The sequence below is a fragment of the Trachymyrmex septentrionalis genome, unplaced genomic scaffold (genome assembly GCF_001594115.1).
Source record: "Trachymyrmex septentrionalis isolate Tsep2-gDNA-1 unplaced genomic scaffold, Tsep1.0 scaffold7, whole genome shotgun sequence".
NCBI lineage: Eukaryota > Metazoa > Arthropoda > Insecta > Hymenoptera > Formicidae > Trachymyrmex > Trachymyrmex septentrionalis.
This window is the reverse complement of record NW_017305884.1, coordinates 2448334-2467567: the sequence shown is the minus strand read 5'-3', so window position 1 is coordinate 2467567 and position 19234 is coordinate 2448334. Positions and strand designations below refer to the sequence as shown.

The following is a 19234-nucleotide window of genomic DNA, read 5'->3' as shown; positions in this document are numbered from 1 at the left end:
TACATACGATAAAGTTATTATGTATACTAGCATTAACTTTACTTTTTGGTCGACAAAAACTAGATGCTTAGAACTAAATCTTTTTTAATGTAGAGTCCAGCCTTCATTCATTTTAACATTATTAATAAAAATAGATACTGTTTAAAATGCTTTTTTGTTCATCATCGATTTATATACATACATATTTAATAGATTTAGACTGAGCAGAATAAATGATGTTTTATTAAAAATTTGTTTCGTCGCAGAATATTGATTCATGTACGTTCGCTTTATCGCTCACTCGATCTAAATCTATTTTTATGACGAGGAATATTTTAAATATACTACAAAGTTCGAAAAGTACATTTGAAGCATACATTATAATTGTGTATTTTAAATGTTTATAATTACGCTTGCTATATTCTCATATATTTTAAATATTTTACAATTATAACATATATTTTAAGTATTGTACGGTAGACAATCAATATTGTTAAATTTATACGAAAATTTAATATATAATATATGCTTGCTATTTTTATATTTAAAAAATTTTAAATATATATTTGAATTGTATATTTTATATGTACGTTCTAAAATTTTTAAAATATGAGAATAGCAAGAGTATGTTAAATATTCGTGTGTAAACTTTTTTTAGCTTAACTCCATTAATTGTTACAAATACAAATAATAAATATGATATAATTACTCCATTCAGAGATTCATATATTTTTATAATAATTATACATTATAACATTAATTATTGCGACGTAATTTTGCCACTGTATGTCTGTTTGCGTTCCTTGCACTTTTTGGACTCAGCATCTTCGTTTTTCCTCGCTTTAACACTCTCGAATTATATATATCGATTTTATTTTAAATGTAAAAATTTTTGATGATTTCAAGCAACGCGAACGAGCCTCGATGTCTCGTCGAGTCTCGTTCGCAGACTACCGTTTTTACCAACAAGATAAATCGCATTGCCGCGTCTAGATGGCGTAGGTAGTCACTATTTTGACAAACCATCAATGACGACAGTCCACGAGATATTGTAATTGATTAATAAATATTAAATTGTATTATTAGCGATATATCAAATTAATAAAAGTGATTCTCGATTGAGGTGCAATAACGAGCCCTTTTGCTACCCCTTTTTTGATAAATACCTACGCTATAATAACCGTGACGTCATGATTATCGCCATTTTCGATTTGTGTCATCCGCTGTTGTTATAAACTGGTAGCCGTCATCGCAAATAATTTGCTAGATATCATCGTGCCTCGCAGATTTAATTAGCTTCGATTGTTCGTGCATTTGACATATTTATAGGTGAGTAAGAAACAAAGCAAGTGTATTATATTACACGATATTGAGATCATTGTAGTGAGATCATCGTCCCCGATGTAATGCTAATGATTAAATTTATTTGTTATTTTTCGTGATAGCATTTCCATTATATTTTCATGTTTGCGTATGCGGGTCCTCTTTGTTTATTAACAAGACTGAGCGATGAGTATTATGTAGGTTGATAAACATATAAATAGAGCTTCTTCAGAAACATATGCGTGATTTTTGAGGTTATGGGCGTGTACCTGTTATTTATTTTGTTGACTTCTGTGGAATTTGTTGCAAGGAGTTTTTTCATTCTTTATATTACTTTGTTTTGTTCAATCTGAGATCCTATAGATGGTGGTCGTAAATTGACAAAACGTTCGCGCAGAGATCGTGTTGGTGGAACAGGTTAGTCAGAAGGAGTCCTTGTTATTTTTTCAGGACTATGGAGGGTGGTGGTGCAGGAGGAGAAATGGGCGGACCGCATAACCCCCAGCAAGCGGGTGCAAGCAAGAAACTGCAGCAGACTCAGGCCACTGTAGATGAGGTTGTAGGTATAATGAAGGTTAACGTGGAGAAGGTGCTGGAGCGAGATCAGAAGCTGTCGGAGCTCGAAAACCGTGCAGATGCCTTACAACAAGGCGCGACGCAATTCGAACAACATGCCGGCAAATTGAAACGAAAGTACTGGTGGAAGAATCTGAAAATGATGCTCATCCTTGGCATCATATGTGTTATAATTTTAATCATCATTATTGGTGAGTACGCGACACAGACTTGTGAATCTGGTGTTAATGCTTCTGACCTCTGCATAGTTACATTTGTTTTTTTCTTCATCTCTGTGATAGCTTCGGTTGTGCCAAGTTCGTCTTCAGACTCTGATAATGCTCCAAAATGATAGCGTTGTACCAAAGGAAAGACACGGTGTCATACCGAACAACCATTTTCTCTCTTAGGATAAGTTATATATTTGGTAAAGTACGTACAAGGGGAATTGTCAAGGCTGGAGATGAAGCGCGAATGTGAATTATCATGTTTGTAACGTCATCCGCACAAAAATTGGGAACAAAGAGAACATATTTTTGAGACTTATTATTGTACTGGAGTCCACATGATTATTAGACTAACAACCAGTATTAATACAAGTGGCCTTTCTTTTTTTAAACATAATAATAAAATAAACATTGGGATATTCTTATGATGTTAATCTTGTTACAGCAATGCTTATTATATTATATGAATTATACATAATATATATAATGTTTGTACTCTTTTCGAATTTTCTTAATATTTCGATTCTCCTCCAGCCTCCTGCTCTCCGTTCCATCACACGTAATTGAAAGTAGACTGAGCGAAATTGCAATTCTTTTTATAAAGTAATTATACGCAATTGTCATAATTTCCTTCACCGACAGCACCATGTCAAATTGTCTTGAAGTCGTTAAGAATATTGTATGAGTCACTTCACGTTTTCTCAGCGTCATAAAAACGAATGTTGCGCTGAACAACGGTGATCCGCAAACCACATATTTTTACTGTGGATTCCCCTTCAGATTTTACATTCAATTACATGTCTAGAAAATATCGGTTACTCATAAATATTTATGTCTCGACGCCTTCCGCTCTGCGGTTTGTAACGTCGATTTCATTAGATCGAAAGTTATGCATATTCGTTGATAAGCAATTTCTGCATTGCTAAAGTTCAAAAATTCAGGGTCGTTCTTATTGAGGAAGGGGAAGGCTTGTTTAATCAAATGCGACGGCGTCAATTGCATCATAAAATATAGAAAAAAATTACACGCGCTGCAGGTGCACGATAAGCGTGTATATGTACAGAAAAGGGAAAATCTTTAATTCCAAAGTAGCACAATTCGTATAAATACGTAGAAATATTTAGTTCTTTTTGCTATCGTGATATAAATTATGCAAAATTTGTTATATATTCTACATAATACATATGTATGATCATAAATCATAACATATTCGCTGTCACATTAAGTAAAATCAGATCATTTTTATTTTCAATGATATCGTATATTGTTAATATAAGAAGCTTATATACCTTATATATATTATAATTTTATTTGAAATGTTATTAATTTAATTCATATTTATTTTTCTACCAACTTAAATTAATTTTAATAACATTTTAAATTATTTTATATATAAGATATATAATCTTTTTATTAATAGTACGATATTGTTGAAAATAAAAATAATCTGATTTTTAGGATTAAAAAAGACGAATAATAAGTTGAGACAAGATTAAAGTTGATCTACTTGGGAAATCTTGGTGGAAATTATAACGAGCAAACTTGGTGTAATCTATCTTGATAAAAACGGACATTAATATTTCATGCAGATTTATATGTATCGCGTAAAATTAACTTGATATATGCAGAAATAATTTGAGATATCTTCCTAATAGAGGAAGTAGAGCGTGATCGATTGTTATCGGGTATTATTCTTACTATTTATCTCTTCAATCATCTAATCACGATCGGAAGTATCGTTGACGACCTCGAAAACGTTTATGAAAGGCAAAATTATCGCGTCCCTTTGATGGTCAATTAGTACCGTTCTCCCGTCAATCGACATACGTTCGTGAATCATTCGGCGAATTCGCTACGGTCAAGGCCAATCGCTCATATTTTGTATGTATAACGTTCATTACAGTGAATGCAAAACGTTTATTCGAGCGAAATTTTTATTTAAAAAAACCTGATCTACAGAAAATAAATATTAATTAGCAATTTTATACAATGAGCCCGTCTTAATTCTGTCTTAATGCAAACAAAACAGATTTGCATGTTGATAATTTTATTAAATAATTTTATTAGAAACTAAATTTCTCGACTGTACGAATTTTTGTTTACATAAGAAAACTTTATTTTCACTTATTTTTAAGATGTTAATAATTAGACTACGAATATTTATGCAACATACTTAACTGAATATTTTGCATAAAATGCATATTTTACATAAATTGCATATTTACAGATGGCACAATCTCAACCTTTTTACTTTACTTTTTAATAACTCTTTAACAAACAATGATTGACTGCTAAAACTGTCCGATTATTAATATTTAGTTAAGTATTTTGCATAAATATCCGCATTCTATTAATGTTTCAATTATTACACATATTTTTAGCACATTTATTAAAACTAACATTATTTAGAGAAATATATAATCTCTCTCTCTCTCTCTCTCTCTCTCTCTATTTAATCCTCACTTAATAAATTGCAAATTAATGTTCACTTTTTAAAAGTAAAATTTTTTTTAAAGATATCTTTTTTGAATACTTTTTGCACTATTGGAATTTTAAATCAAGTGCGAGTAAAACGTCGAAGGCATGTGGAAATGAAAAGGTCATCGCCTACAGCCTGACTCATTAGATATCTTACGTTGAAGTTGGGATTCTCGCATCGTCTTTGATAAAGTCAAACTACGCTCTTTTCGTCGAATTAAATTACATTCATGGGGAAATGTCAATCTCGTTTTTCCGCTTTCAAGTTGATACAGACGATGTTTATTCTTGTCGTCGCGCAAGTCGCTCGAGTCTTTCGCTAATATTATCAGTCGTCGTGTTTATAGAAGAAACGTTTGACAGTATAAGGCTGTAGTTACGATTTGCAATACAATCTGGTACTATCTTGAACCGTCGGTTATGATTTTATCGGCAGTGGCGGCGCAAAAGATCGAAGCGATTCGCGTGGTGCTCATCGCAGAATTAATTTTTTTTATAAAATTCCCTCTATAAAGCTTTTAGAATAAATGTCACTCTGAATAATGAAATCTCACACTCTTGAAGATTGAAAATTGAGCTTCTCTTTTTTAAGATTGGCTCAATTTTCATTCTTCAGAGTAAGATTCTACTCCGAAGAATTCGGAGAGATTATTTCTAAGAAAATGTAAGATTATTAACTGCACGGAAAGAATTTTTTTTCTTAGAGTTTATCCTGAAAATATGATTGTCTGGGATAACATTATATTGTATTTCGAAGAATTTTAATGTAAATCTCTCTCATTTATTAATAAAATTACAATAAGGTATAAAATAAGTTTGATTAATTTTATTGAAGTGCATAGTAAAAATCTTTAAAATATCGTATTGTACCACAACTATCATATTTTCAGAATAAATTTTAGAAGAAAATTTTCTCCATGTAGTAAAATTAATGATAATCGCGTACTGATTTTAAATATTCGCACGATAAAGTTTCTTTCCTCGTCGATAGAATAAAGGCCGCGTAATCCGCTGGAAATCCGCGAAATCCACGTGATCTTTGCGTTTCCCACAAGCAGCAAAACCGCGTCGAAATTTTGTTGCGAAAGTGTGCGAGAGCAACGCGGCAACTCGTTATGCGATTTTACGTCAACGAGCGTCGCGCGAATCCGAGGAATCGATCGTATAAAAGAAGCAGACGGCGGCGACACCCACTATCGTCTTCGCCGCCGTCGCCGTCTGCCGTCGATGTAGGATTTTGAATTTCCTACAAATACAGAGAGTGACTGAAATCTCGGCCGCTTCATTCATACACCTATCAGTCGGCTCACGACCGTCCAGCCGGGCAGTCAGAGGCGCTCGCGAAGCGCGCGCTCGCTGCGTCTCGCCGTCACAAGCGATTTCGCGCCGCAGTCGCGACGATCGACGATCCTTGACTGAAAAGTCCGGCACTCCGCGAGGTAAACCACGTTCACGGATCCGGGTGATACTATTGTTTCCTCACACGAGGAAGCTCGAAGCTCCAGGCGACGTCTTGGAAGATAATTTCGCCTAATCTTCTCTCCTCCGAACCGGTAATTTCGGAGACGCGGATTTTTTTTTTTAATAAAACATCTCCCAGAGAAAGAGTGTGTTATTCCTTAGATAGTTTAACGTACTGCCACGTATACGTCTGTCTGAAAGTGTCACCACATTTTGGGAGCTTCGCCGAAACAGAATTTCGCGAAATACTTCACTGGAAGAACAGTCTCGCGGCTGCGTTAATTGGAATCCTAGTTTAAAATGGACAAACCAAAATTTTCTGATTGAATTCTTTAGTTGAAATAATCAGAAGTCTTGATGGATATGATTGTAATCTTCTGGTTCGTTCATTTTCAACCGGAAATTTTTCTCAGTGTTCGGAAGTGAAGTAGAGGATTTTTAACTTCGTTGCGCAAAGCGATAACGCTGGGTTACGTTATTTGCGTGCCACTATCGTGACGAGCTTATTTGGCTCGCAAAACGTCCTCGACGTCAATATTTATTAGTTCGAAAGTCCATCTCGTTTGAAGAATAACGTTTCTGAGTTGATCGAGAAACGCGCAGGTTCGATTATTGGATTCGATACTTTTTAGTCCGTGTCATCGGGACACGATTCGTCGCGTTTGCTGGCCGATCGCGCTGCACAGACCGGTGTTTGAACAGTGACTGGACGATATTTTCAGCTTTTCTTTATCTTTTGCTCGCGGCTGTTCTCGCACTGCGAAAGCTACCGACGTCCACGTGATCGTTGTAGTACTTTTCGCGCGTTTTCTTCGAAAGCGCGTCGTCTTCGCGATTTAAATTTTCCGTGGGCAAGAGGTTCAATTCGATTTGGTGCTTTTCGTCGCGTGATTTGAAAATATCTGCGTATGGATTAATAAACGAAATTATCGCAAGTGACAGGGTCATTTTTGGAATGTGATCTTATGCAGTAAATTCGGAGTAACTTGCGAAGTTAACGGTATTGATTGGAAGCTATCGAAGGGAAGTACGTATAAGCGAATTGCTCCAACAACTGGTTATTAGTGTTCTTGTACTACAATACGAATTGTAATCCGATCAATAATTGACAATTCTCGTGTTAAACAATAACATTTGGCATTTTTGTATGCCAGAGTTTTTTTGACGGAATATTTTTTTTGCATTGACCTTTCATTCGATTCGTGCGATTTTGTTGTCGATGATCGCAAATATTGACACTCTGTCAAAAATGAGAGCTTGGAAATTCTTGAAAAAAAAAGTAGAAACGTCAATCTATGATGCTGATTGTTGTGTATCCAAAGTGAAGAGTGTCATCGATGAATTGCCGCCGCTATAAAGAGAAAGAACGAAGAAGAAGGGGAAGAAAATTCGATGTCTTCGACGAATTAATCGTGGACCAAACTTTCTTCATCTTTTTTGAATTTCCGCCCTCCAGAGACACAGTTTTTCGGAAAAAAAACGCTAGATTCATCTGCGATTCTTCCCACACTCATCTTTCCTCTTTTTCCCGACTGTTCTTGCCTTCTCGCCACCTTTATTTAGGAGCGATTTTCTTTTCGGGGATTAAAAAAAAATTTTTTAATTAGTCATTCTCGTGAAATAACAAGTTAAAATGGCATCTTCCAGTCGAAGAGAAAACGAGGAGTATGGATTGGGATATCAGAACACTTTGGTGAGTATATTTGAATTTCATGATTGTTGATAATTAATTATTATAAGTTAATATTAACGACTATTATTAATGTGCAATTTCATCTGACAATTCGTCGTGAAAATTTACAAGGTTTTATTTTGTTATCCGGATAAAACTTTTGAAAAAATAATAGAAAACTTGTAGAATGAAGAAATTTACAGAAGTAAGTTCTTTGAAAGATAGGGAATGAGTTAGTTTGTTCACAGCTGTTAATTTTTGAATTTTTAATACAATATATTATATAACTTTTATACAATTAATTTTTAGAAATAACTTGATTGATATGAAGAAGAAGCAACATGATTTCAAGTATTACATAATTTTATTATATAAAGTTTAAATTAGGTATATTGTTTGTTGTAATTTAGTAAATTAAAGATCAATTTCTTTCTGAGAATGACGCAATTAGGATGCAATTATCAAATTTATACGCATTGTAACAGGATTAAATTATGAGATATCGATAATGTAAGTTTATGCGCAGACGAGTCGAACGAGAGACGACACTTAGAAAGTCACTTAGAAAGAATTACAAGATTATCTATCAGGAAGTAATTATTAATTATTTATAGAAGAAATATTTTGTTTTTTAAAACCTGAATCTCTTAGTTTTTCTCATTGTTTTGCCTAATTGTAAATAAGCAATGTTTGTTTCATAATATTTAGATAAAATCATAATTTACGTGATTTTTTAATCAGTCTATAATTATCTTTGTAAATAATTATTTACAAAAATTCTAATACTTTGGTAATACTAATAATCTTCAAGAAACGTCACGAGGATCAATTTTTTACATAAAACTGCTAAATATTACTAATTATACGTTGACTTCAAGTCTTATACATGATCTGCAGATCCTACTAAAATATCGAGATAAACATTTATTCTCAATGTTTCGCGTACTTGAAAATAGTAGAATTAAATCTTTATCTGCAATCATATTTTTATTCTCTTCGTTCAAATCGTTTTTTAACTATTCTAGGCTTTTAAAAAATGTAGAAAAAAAAATTTAGGGTTACTTTTCAATATCTCTATTATAATATCATAATTTTTTTAACAAATTATTTTAGATAGGGACACTCTGTCTTCTTTAATTTGGTAAAACTTGAGAGAAATTTCGCCTATGCAAAAAAGACTCAGATTGCAAGTGGAGAATTAATTATTGAGATAGTCACGCGAGAATATTATTTCTCGTCTTCTCATCTTGTTTTTAAAATTTTTCGTTCCTTTTTTTTATCTTGAATTTTCTACTTTCGAACATGTCAATGCATTAGAAAAACAATATAAATCTTAGATACAGCTTTTTTCAACTGTCGCTAAACTCGAGATTCGCGCTTTTCAGCGCGGCTGTTAACGTTCGTTTCGCCAATCTTTGGACGCTCATAAATTATTATCAGCCACAATAAAATTAGTGTTTTTAAGACTTATGATTTATTGCCGAAAGAAATAAATATTGATAAGAAATATCGATAATCGAGACAAGGAAACTATGATTAGACTTTTCACCAGGATGCGTTTCTGACAGATAAATTTCCGGTCGTGAATGGAATCGGATATATACTCCTGGCTCTCTCTTGGCAAAGTCTAGAATATCTTTATTATTTCTGAATAGGATTTGAAATATATTGTTGCAATATTTTTATTGTTGGGAGAGGAGACGGGAAAGGGGGAATGTGGTAAATCTTGCCAATGATGACGCATTGCAAGGGTTGAACACCTATATCTTTGTCTATTTTTGGCCGAAATGCCGCTAGTAGTCACAAATAGTCCTCTTCTATATTGCGAATCTCCTACCGAGTGATTCAAAAATGCTTTCAAAAAATTTCTGTGATATTTTTTTTAAAAGTACAAACAACAATTAAGAAAATACTGATAGCCATTCATAATCGTGTAGCCAAAATTCTAGAGTTTAACGTAAACAACATTTTTTGACATTTGTTTTTTAATGTTTATAATAATAATATTAAGCTCGTAATTCTATTAGTATGCATTTATTTTCATAATATTCGAAAAATTTATAAGAGAGCGGTGCTCCATTTTAAATCCTTCTTTAAATTAGAATATTTTTTTACGATTTATACCGATATTTTTTCCATATATTGATGAACGCTGAGCTCGCGCAATGTCTTCTTTCTCGAAGTTCTTATTTCGTATTCAAGTAACCGTATAATTTTTCGAGTAGCAAACTTTATATTTACGTACAGGATGATTTGACTGGTAGTCATATTTTACTCATAGACACGTTCGTAAAATCGATAAAATATGTTTTGGATGAACCTGTATGTCAGCAGCACGTGCTTGACTTTCTCGCGTGCATCCTCGCGCTTTCTTACAATGCGATGATCGCCGTACGTCAGCAGCGGAAGTGCATGACCCAATAAAAATGCATACATCGATTATTGCAATGAAAAATCCCACTGACGTGCGTTAACGAACCTACAATTACAATGAACACAAAAAAGAAATGCATTGCTTTTTTGCGATCGGATCATAAATAAGTATATAATAAAATATACATAATTTTTTATCTCTGTGTCGTTAACGAGTTTTTAATATTTTAATATTTTCAGGATAGGTTAATATATACAAATGGATTAATTTTCATTCGCGGTTGCATTTTTTATATTTTAATATATGCATGAAATTTTACATTAATATTTATAGTATTACGTATTTTTTACGATATTATGCATAATATAAATACATTAGTAAAGTGATAATTGCGAGAGGTATAATGTTTAGAAAGTTGAAATGACAGCATTTCCGATCAGCTTGATACTACGGATGTAGTTTCACAGCGAATGCATATCATATATCCTCTTTATCAGAGAAATCTTATTATTTAATCTATTTATGTGCGACAGAAGTAGATATATATATATATATTTCTGTATCATTCGCAAAATTTTGCATATCGACATTCCTTAATTCGCTGATTACTTCAAAGTTGATTTTTAATTACATTTTTTTGCATAGATTTATATCGCTAAATCGGAATTTTTTTTTTTTAGTAATATATATTACAAATTAGTCAATATATTTTAACGAAATGTAAATTATTTACAACACGCTTCTATTTACATAGACATGTTTAAAATTTCAATCTGCGACGCTGAAATGGAACGTGATAACAAAAATATTTTCGCGTAACCTAGATCAATGAAATATAATTAAATTCAGTCTGAGACTGCGAAGTTTGTCCAGCTGTTGCGAAAAGGGTCACAGAGATTCTAATGCCGCTCTCTATTTCCATCTGCTCTCTTTTCTATTTTCCAACGAGTCGGTAGAGAAGATTCGCGAGATCGCTTGTTGCACTGCCTGCCAAGTCTGCCTGGGATTTTCAGACTTTCCGCGTGCTTTCGAACGAGATGACAATGCATCGTGACCTCGAACGCATCGCTATGCGGAGCACCCCGTGCAATAATTCTAACCGCCGTTCGCCATCCCATGTACGAGTATGTGCTGGTGTCATTTGCAAAATTTTTCGCATATGCACGCTCTTCGCGAACTCGCCGCCTTAGTCGCAGATGCAACACCTGCGGATTCCCGTCCGTTTCCTCATAGTCTAATAAAACTGATATTTTGAATTACGACCTGATAGAGACTATTATAAAAATGAAAGGAGAGCAGCGATGATAAGAAAATTGCGAAATTGTAATTTTTCGTGAAGACGTTTTAAAATCGCAAATACAACTGTGTTAACAAGTGTAAGAATCTTTTAAGTGTAAAGATTGCGTTCTTTAAGAAGAATTGAACAATTATGTAAATTACTTGATTTAAAGACGCCTATTATTAATATAGTCTACATATATTATTGTTAAATTGCGAGCACGCTTATCGTATCTCGCCTCTTAATGTAAAGAGCAATTTACTTTATAAGACTAAGATAGGCGTGTCTTTCGTAACGCGCGAACGGTGTATTTAAGGAAATTTTATAACCCTCGAGATAATCTTCCTATTTTCTTGTTTATGCTTATTACGTCATTCCGATTTTATGTAGAACAAAACTGCCAAAGGTAGAATTAAAAGATAATATGTCTTTCGAAATTAGCAAAGATATGAAACAAATTCGTCGTAAGAAAAGACATTCTCTCGTAAAAACTTGTTTTTCTACGGTTCTTCTGTATTTTCTGAATGTTTTTTTTCTAATCGTTCTGTCAATCCGTGAAAGATTACGATAATTTCATCTATCTTGTCAATCGCGTTACTCTCGTCGTGCTACTTTGCACGTGATCGACACTTGAGCAATTAAAAGTTATTTGATTAAAATTCGACACCTATAATTTATATCTTACGTGAGTGATCTATAATCGTAATGCGTGTTTATAATTAATGAGAGTTATTCGGAGAAGACAGGGCATCGGTGATTAAAGCTGACATTACGTCATAAATCCTTACGCGCATCCTTAAATATGCTTTAGATCAAAACATTTATTCCCGCTCATATAATTTATCTACCAATTAACGTTATATCGATTCGCGAAATATTTTCGAAATGTTATATTAATAATGAAAAACAATGATTTGTGTGCCATCACATATGCACTTCAATATTTATCTTATTAAATTCTCCACTTCTTAATCTGATACAACTAAATTTGATAAAAAAGCAAAGAACATGTTTTTCATCGCGCTTATAAGATTGTATATATATATATTTTTTTTGTAAATTAATATTCCGAATTGCTGTCGCATAATGTTTTCTTTCAGTCAATTCACTGCTTAACTCGTAATCATGTTTATGAAATTAAATATTTATGATGTAATCTCACAAATGTATGCCGCGGTATATGAATCACTGGCAAACCGCCTCGATTTGATTTTGACGTGAGATATGCACGTGTTGTACGACCGACTGCTTCAGATGTTCTTTCATGGAAATATACGGACTGTACAATTCTTTGTGACAACAATTATAATAATTAAATATTCATGACTAATAATATAGGTTAATGATATTATATTTCCATGCGCATTGCAGTTACATAATACTCTATACGCAGTCATCAAAACACTATCAATACGCTAACTAATCTAATCACCTCGCCGATTAGATCTCTAATTAAAACCCCTATATTGCAAACTCCCTCTTACTCCAATTTGTTAATATTACATAACAACGGGCTCACTCATTATCTATTAACGCGCGTATTAACATTCTTGCAGAACATCTCGTTTTCGTGAACGAGATAAGCGCCCAACGAGAACGAAAAATAATAAGTCAATTATATCGCTATGATTAGAATTCCACGATAATACGTCCTTGCATATGTCACGTCGTCGGTCCAATGTCGATCGTCTATAAAAACGACGAAAGCTAGAATCGTCTCTTGTGGCGATAACGGTTTTGTAAAAAGAGATTAATTAATAAGAGTTTGGGATCGCGAAAGTTCTGGGACGAAGATGACGAGAATCGCCTGGAGCGATTATGGCCACCCATACTGTCGTGTCGGAATTAATCGAAGAATTACTTTCTTATCTCGCTCAAATATTTCGCGCAGTTTCGCGTGGAAACGTTATTACCGATTAATCTCACGATAACGTTGCAAATTGCATTCTAAAACACATGCAATTAATGCATCATATTCTTTTAAAATAATTGTGTTGTGTATCTAAGATTATAGTAAAGAAATATAATTATATTAGAATTAAAGAACTTTAAAAAATATGACGTTTCTTTATTGAGAGTTGAAAATATTATTATATTATTATAAAATCTGTGAATCTCCCTTATAAATAAATAGGATGTATAATTATAGTTGTGAAACCTTGATGGCCTTTTTACTGAATCAAAGTGAACTTCCGTCATTTATATAAAAAAAAATTGCAAAATGTTTGAAGAAGACTGCAAATACGTGTAATTTTGTCTCTTCTTTCTTTCTATTCTTGAATTGCAACATAATTCGTGAATTTGAAATCTGAAAGAGCTGAACAGTATTGTGATAAGCAATTTTGCAAAGTAGTGAAAGGCCACAGTTTCAAGGTGGCCGAATGACAAGTTCTTACAGTCGCGAATGATATAGTCCGTCATGCGATTGATTTAAAGAATCACAGTCAATCGTTCGATGCGTTTGCGAAGTATAACGGTTCGACCTGACATAGCGACAGTTTTTGTTAACATTGTACGTACAGGAACGTATTAGTGCCTAGGCTAACCTGAACTATGCAGAGGCGACAAATTTAAGGAGGTGGCATTTAAAAAATAAATTTTTTTACTAGTTCTTGATGCAAATGTTTGAAAAAATTGTTCATTGGAGGCAATAACCATTTAGGAAACACACTAAATCAAGTGAAAATCAAAATTATTTTAACGTTATAAAAGTCAAAATGACGATTTTTGGTTACAAAGTTTAACTGTTTATTGATGTTAAGAATCAAAATAAAGTCATTTCGATATTTTATTTGATTAATTTAGATTACATTTGAATAATGGACAGCAACGATTTGATTGCATAGAAATGGCATGAGTCCTAACCCTATGTATGTCCTGTCTCAAAGTTTCTTCAAGCTGGATTCTACAAATCTAGCTTGAAGTTTGCAAGAGTAATTGAAAAGAGTATTATAGATACGGACGCGACGAATCGATTGTGACGTCGCGTGACTCGCCCTGTTGTGAACTTATTCTATTCCTTATGTCCAGTGTGCGATCCGTGGCGATTGCACAAAACGCCAATCTGTACGTAATTGGACCACGTGCGTGATCGACGTGGGTGGACCGTGTCGATCTCGTATCTTGAAAAGAATACATGTCTTTTTTTTACGTAACCCGATCTCGCGCTACTTCTTTTTGCATTTTGTTCGCGACGCGATTCATATCCGCGGTCTAATTTTCCAGAATTAGAAATGTATGATTATAATTAATTGTGCGAAGCGAATGATTCAGCAATCGATTTGCAACGTTCAAAATGTCCACGTTTTATCTGGGGAAAAAAAGGAATTCATTATATGTATTGCTATAATTATCGTTAATTACGATTGACCATTATTATTCGTATTTGTTAATCTTCGAAGGAAATCTATAACGAAAAAAATGTCTTTTTTTCTAATCTATCGACATTAGTATCGTGTTGTGAAATAATCGGATATCTGTTCAAATCTGACATATATATGAAAAGTAATACGATAATAATAATCTTTGACTAAAAAATAGTAGATGTTTCTCCATCTTGCAGATATCAATCTTAAGATTAATCTTTATTCCAAGTTCTATGCAATATGTGTATAAATATAATGTAAAGAAATGGATATTCGATTTGCACGAATTTTTAGAAGATGATATTTTGTAATGTTCTCTCTCGATTAATTTTATTGTCGATGATTTTGTTTCAATAATGATAACGGCGTTTGAAGCTACCGCCAACAGAGGCGTTGCAGTTTCGCCAGTTAGTCAACGCCAATGTCGACGATGGTGTAACGTAGCGTGTGGAACACGTCAAACGTTATATTTGAAAGTATAGACAGAAGTCTTTTTCCTCGTGATTTCTTCCTAGAAGAGAACATTAGCGTCGCCGACAGTTTTTTCTGCGAAGTTAATTCTGTGCATGAAAGAAAATCGTTGTAAATGGAGAATATCGATTCGCCTGATTCTGTAACAGCTGACATAACACGTAATCATGACTAACCTAACGTCAAACACGTGATTCCTCTTATGCAATCTGGCGCTTAATTTAAACGAAATAAGGAAGCTTGGCAGTACGCAGAACAGAGAGTTGAAAAACAAAAGATTATATTTCACTGCGTAAACGCAATAAAAACACAAAAGTCATATCGATTTCTTATCTACAATCAGTGCTTTGCGCTCATCAATTTATCATTATTAAAATCGAACATCGAGGAGAAATTGAAATTTGAAGATAATCGTGCATCTCTGATTCTCGCCACGATCGATAAGTGATAACACAAAGTAAATAGATCGTAACTAGGACAGCTATATGCACAAGATTTAACTTTCGATTGATAGAGCGAATCAGCTATCCGTCCTCGATAAGGTGAATCCGTGTGATAAAGCGAGGTCGTACAGAAAGAATCAGAGGCGAGAGATGTTGACTGTAATACGTAAAGCTACGCTCAGTCGTTTCTTGGAACTTTTAACGAGTAGTTCGCCGTTACGCGCGCGCACCGTTGCCGCCGGAATGACGTCCACCGGAAATCAGGATTACGACCAGAAGGTCATTCCTAAGGACGAGGTCATTAGGTTTATCGAGGAGTGCATGTGTAAGGCCGGTACCACGAAGGAAGACGGGCGCGCCGTCGGTCATCATCTAATGACAGCGGATTACAGAGGTCATTTCAGCCATGGGATGAACCGGATGCAGATGTATGTAACGGACATCGAAAAGAGAATCACCGATCCCGCCGCTCGACCGCAGATTGTTACTGATTTTCAGGTTCGCACGGATCTCTCTCGTTAAACCTGTTTTTTTTTTTTTTATTTTTTTTTTAAGCTGAACTTTTACACCAATTCATCTTTCTTCTTTTTCTCTCCAAGAGGAATGAAGAGGGAGAAAGATGAACTGGTGCAAAAGTTCAGCTAAAAAGAATAGGACTTTTCTCGGTGCTGCTGGTGGAATTTGAATATCGCGGCAAAAGAGGGATCACCAATCCTTTCAGATCCTGTGTATATGTAACATCAGATTTGAAGACATTATCCATTGAAATTATTTAGTACTATCGACATCATTTGAGATATTAAAATAGCCTAAATTTTGAAAAAAATTAATTTGTTAATGAATTACTTATTAAAGTGCTTATTGAATTGAAATAAAAAATTGTTTAATATGATTCCATTAAAATCAGGTCTGAAGAGGTTAAATTGTATAATTTACTCGTCTCACATACATATACACACACATACACACACACACACACACACACTCGTTTCGAAATTTTATAATTGTTCATGTTTCTAATGTATGAAGCTATTCATATATATATTTGTATAAAGATATTTGTTATCAATTGATCGCAGCGAATGTCATCAGTGACGTAAATGTTTTTCGAGCCAATAAGAAGGTTGTACATTTGATACCATAAAAAATGATGTTTACTTGTTCCACAGTAACGATGATGGGATAACTTTTTCTCTTCTCTCTGAAGCGGCTCTTGTAAGATCGACCTTCATATCTTAACAACTGATGACCTAATAAGATACTCGTTCCTGTGATTAATAGAATTTGCTTTCTTCGCTGATAAAGGCATTTGTCGCCGACTCGTGTATCTTACACGTTTCCTTTATCGTGTTTTCAATCAGTCGTAAATATTAAGTAGTTGTAATTTTGCTGTAAAGCTGTTGTTTTGTATCAATGCTTATTGTATTTTTGTCCTCAACTGGATAAAATCATTTGTGTTATCTTCCTTAAAACAGAAACTTTTTGAATAGAGTTCTATTGGCAATTTGACAATTGGCAACACGAACGTTAATTACTGCCGTCGTAATTACCTTTTAGAACAGCATTGCGAAAATCGCCAGCACGGCATCGGGTCGGAAGCACGTGCGTGATAATTTATCGGATAAACGCGCCGGTAATTTGGCGATCAGTAATAAATGTGTGAACAATAATTAGCACGGCTCTAATTACTTCCCGAGGCGTATCTTTACTCGCGAGAATTGCAGATGTCATCGGAAATATGTGCGCTTGCGTATATAATACGATTACCTTCGATTACACTCAAGTGCGTCGAGCGTGATACGTATTTAGCAAATCAAACGCAATAAACGCAAATCTCTTATTATACAGAAACTCACGTATAAAATATTTTTATTTTCAATTCGCGTACAAGATATTTTTTGTTTTCGATGAAGAAGCAATTTTGCAGAAAAGTATACGAGAGCGAAACTAGATTTACGACTTCAAATTCCACCAGACTCGCCAGACTTTAGGAATTATAGTCTTTGTATAGCTATAATATTTAGATGTTTTGCATCTCATATCTTTCAGGCGATAGCCCTCGTTGATGGCAAAAACGCGTTAGGTCAAGTGGTCGGCAAGTATTGCATGGAGCTTGCTATAGAGAAGGCCAAAAAATTCGGTATCGGCATGGTGGCGGCACGTGGCTCTAATCACTACGGTATCTGTGGTTACTACACCATGATGGCGATGGAACAAGGACTGATCGGTTTCACCTGCACCAACACGAGTCCGCTGATGGCACCGACGCGCAGCATGAAAGCCGCTCTAGGAACGAATCCCTTGTCTTTGGGCATGGCCGCCTGCGACGGCGACGAGTTCGTTCTCGATATGGCGACCACCGCCGTTGCCTTGGGCAAGATCGAGTTGGCCATTCGGAAGAACGAGAGCATTCCCGAGGGCTGGGCACTCGGATCTGACGGAAAAGTGACCACTGACTCCGAAGAGGCTTACAAAGCTTCTTTATTGATGCCTCTTGGTGGCGCCGAACACAATTCTGGGTACAAGGGTTATGGTCTGGGTCTGATGGTTGAGATACTCTGCGGTATCCTAAGTGGAAGTCTTTTCGGACCGAACATCCGCACTTGGAAGTCCGACGACAAAATCGCCGATCTCGGACAGTGCTTTATGGCCATTAATCCGGAGGCCTTTGCGTGCGGGTCGAAAGAGAGATTGACGACCCTGCTGAAACAGCTGAGAGAGCTACCCACCTGCGGCGAGAAGCAGGTTCTGGTCGCCGGTGATCCCGAAAGACAACACATGAAAAAGGTCGACAAGGAGGGCGGAATTACGTATCATCCAAATCAATTAAAGGCCTCGGAAGAATTCGCTAAACACATGGGCGTACGACCGATGAAACCCGTGAATCTGTTTGATTTTTTATCAGCAAAAAATTAATCTGCTCTATCGGATCTCATTTCTTTTATATATCGATTGTTCGTCTATTTTTAATAAACCTCAGTATAGAGTATGAAAGGAAAGATAATTGAAAATTAATTAAGCGCTAATTTAATTGTGATAAAGAAAATAAAAGAGTATCTATTTTGATACTGATATATGAACATTATGTAATACTTAACAATTTTCTACTTGAATTGCACCCAAAAATATGCGCTTTATAAAATGGTTACTTCCAAATATAACGTAACGAGACTGATGTAAGACCTACTTATGAAAGCCAATGAGACATTTATATCAATCTCAGAATTGTACGAATAATATTTATGCCGAGGCAAATCAGATCGCGTGTGCAATTCGATGATTTGAGCAGACACGATGAGACGTTCGCTACGATGATATAACCAGCGCTGCGGTTTGATCGCCAGTCGATGATGATGACGGCCTTGGACTTGTCCGCTCGTTCTCGATTACAGTCGTTGCGTCTTTGTAAGTGGGTGTCGATAATACGAAACATGGCAGATTATTGAAAACAAATAAGTCGCAAAAACACGCGACATTCAAGATCATTAATTTATAAGTACTACAAATTAATTACATTTTTTTGCTTGTGCGGTGGTGCCTTTTTTGAAAAGAGATTTTGTGCGCATGTAAATTTATATAAATAAAGTACAAATATAAATATACATAC

General features: G+C 34.7%; 3 protein-coding genes across 5 annotated transcripts in view; all 3 read left to right on the top strand.

Moving 5' to 3' along the window:
• Positions 1-2528, top strand: part of LOC108753539 (synaptobrevin-1) — a 4166-nt gene extending 1638 nt beyond the window's left edge. Inside the window, exons 1-3 of one of the 3 annotated variants that reach the window (XM_018495200.1) lie at positions 1125-1308; positions 1753-2069; positions 2160-2528. In XM_018495200.1, the coding sequence (XP_018350702.1) occupies positions 1757-2069; positions 2160-2209 (363 nt within the window). In that variant the 5' untranslated portion in view covers positions 1125-1308; positions 1753-1756 and the 3' untranslated portion in view covers positions 2210-2528. Of the gene's footprint in view, positions 1-1124; positions 1309-1407; positions 1500-1752; positions 2070-2159 lie in introns of those variants that run through there. The other 2 variants (XM_018495199.1, XM_018495201.1) reach the window with 2 other exon arrangements.
• Positions 2529-7130: 4602 nt separating this feature from the next.
• LOC108753534 (chloride channel protein 2) overlaps positions 7131-19234 on the top strand; it is a 31645-nt gene continuing 19541 nt past the window's right edge. Inside the window, exon 1 of the mRNA XM_018495195.1 lies at positions 7131-7716. Coding sequence (XP_018350697.1) covers positions 7657-7716 — 60 coding nt within the window. The 5' untranslated portion in view covers positions 7131-7656. The remainder of the gene's footprint in view (positions 7717-19234) is intronic.
• Positions 15127-19206, top strand: LOC108753536 (uncharacterized oxidoreductase YjmC). The gene is made up of 2 exons (XM_018495196.1): positions 15127-16125; positions 17677-19206. Exons 1-2 carry the CDS (start codon positions 15778-15780, stop codon positions 18541-18543), a joined length of 1215 nt encoding a protein of 404 aa, XP_018350698.1. The 5' UTR covers positions 15127-15777; the 3' UTR covers positions 18544-19206.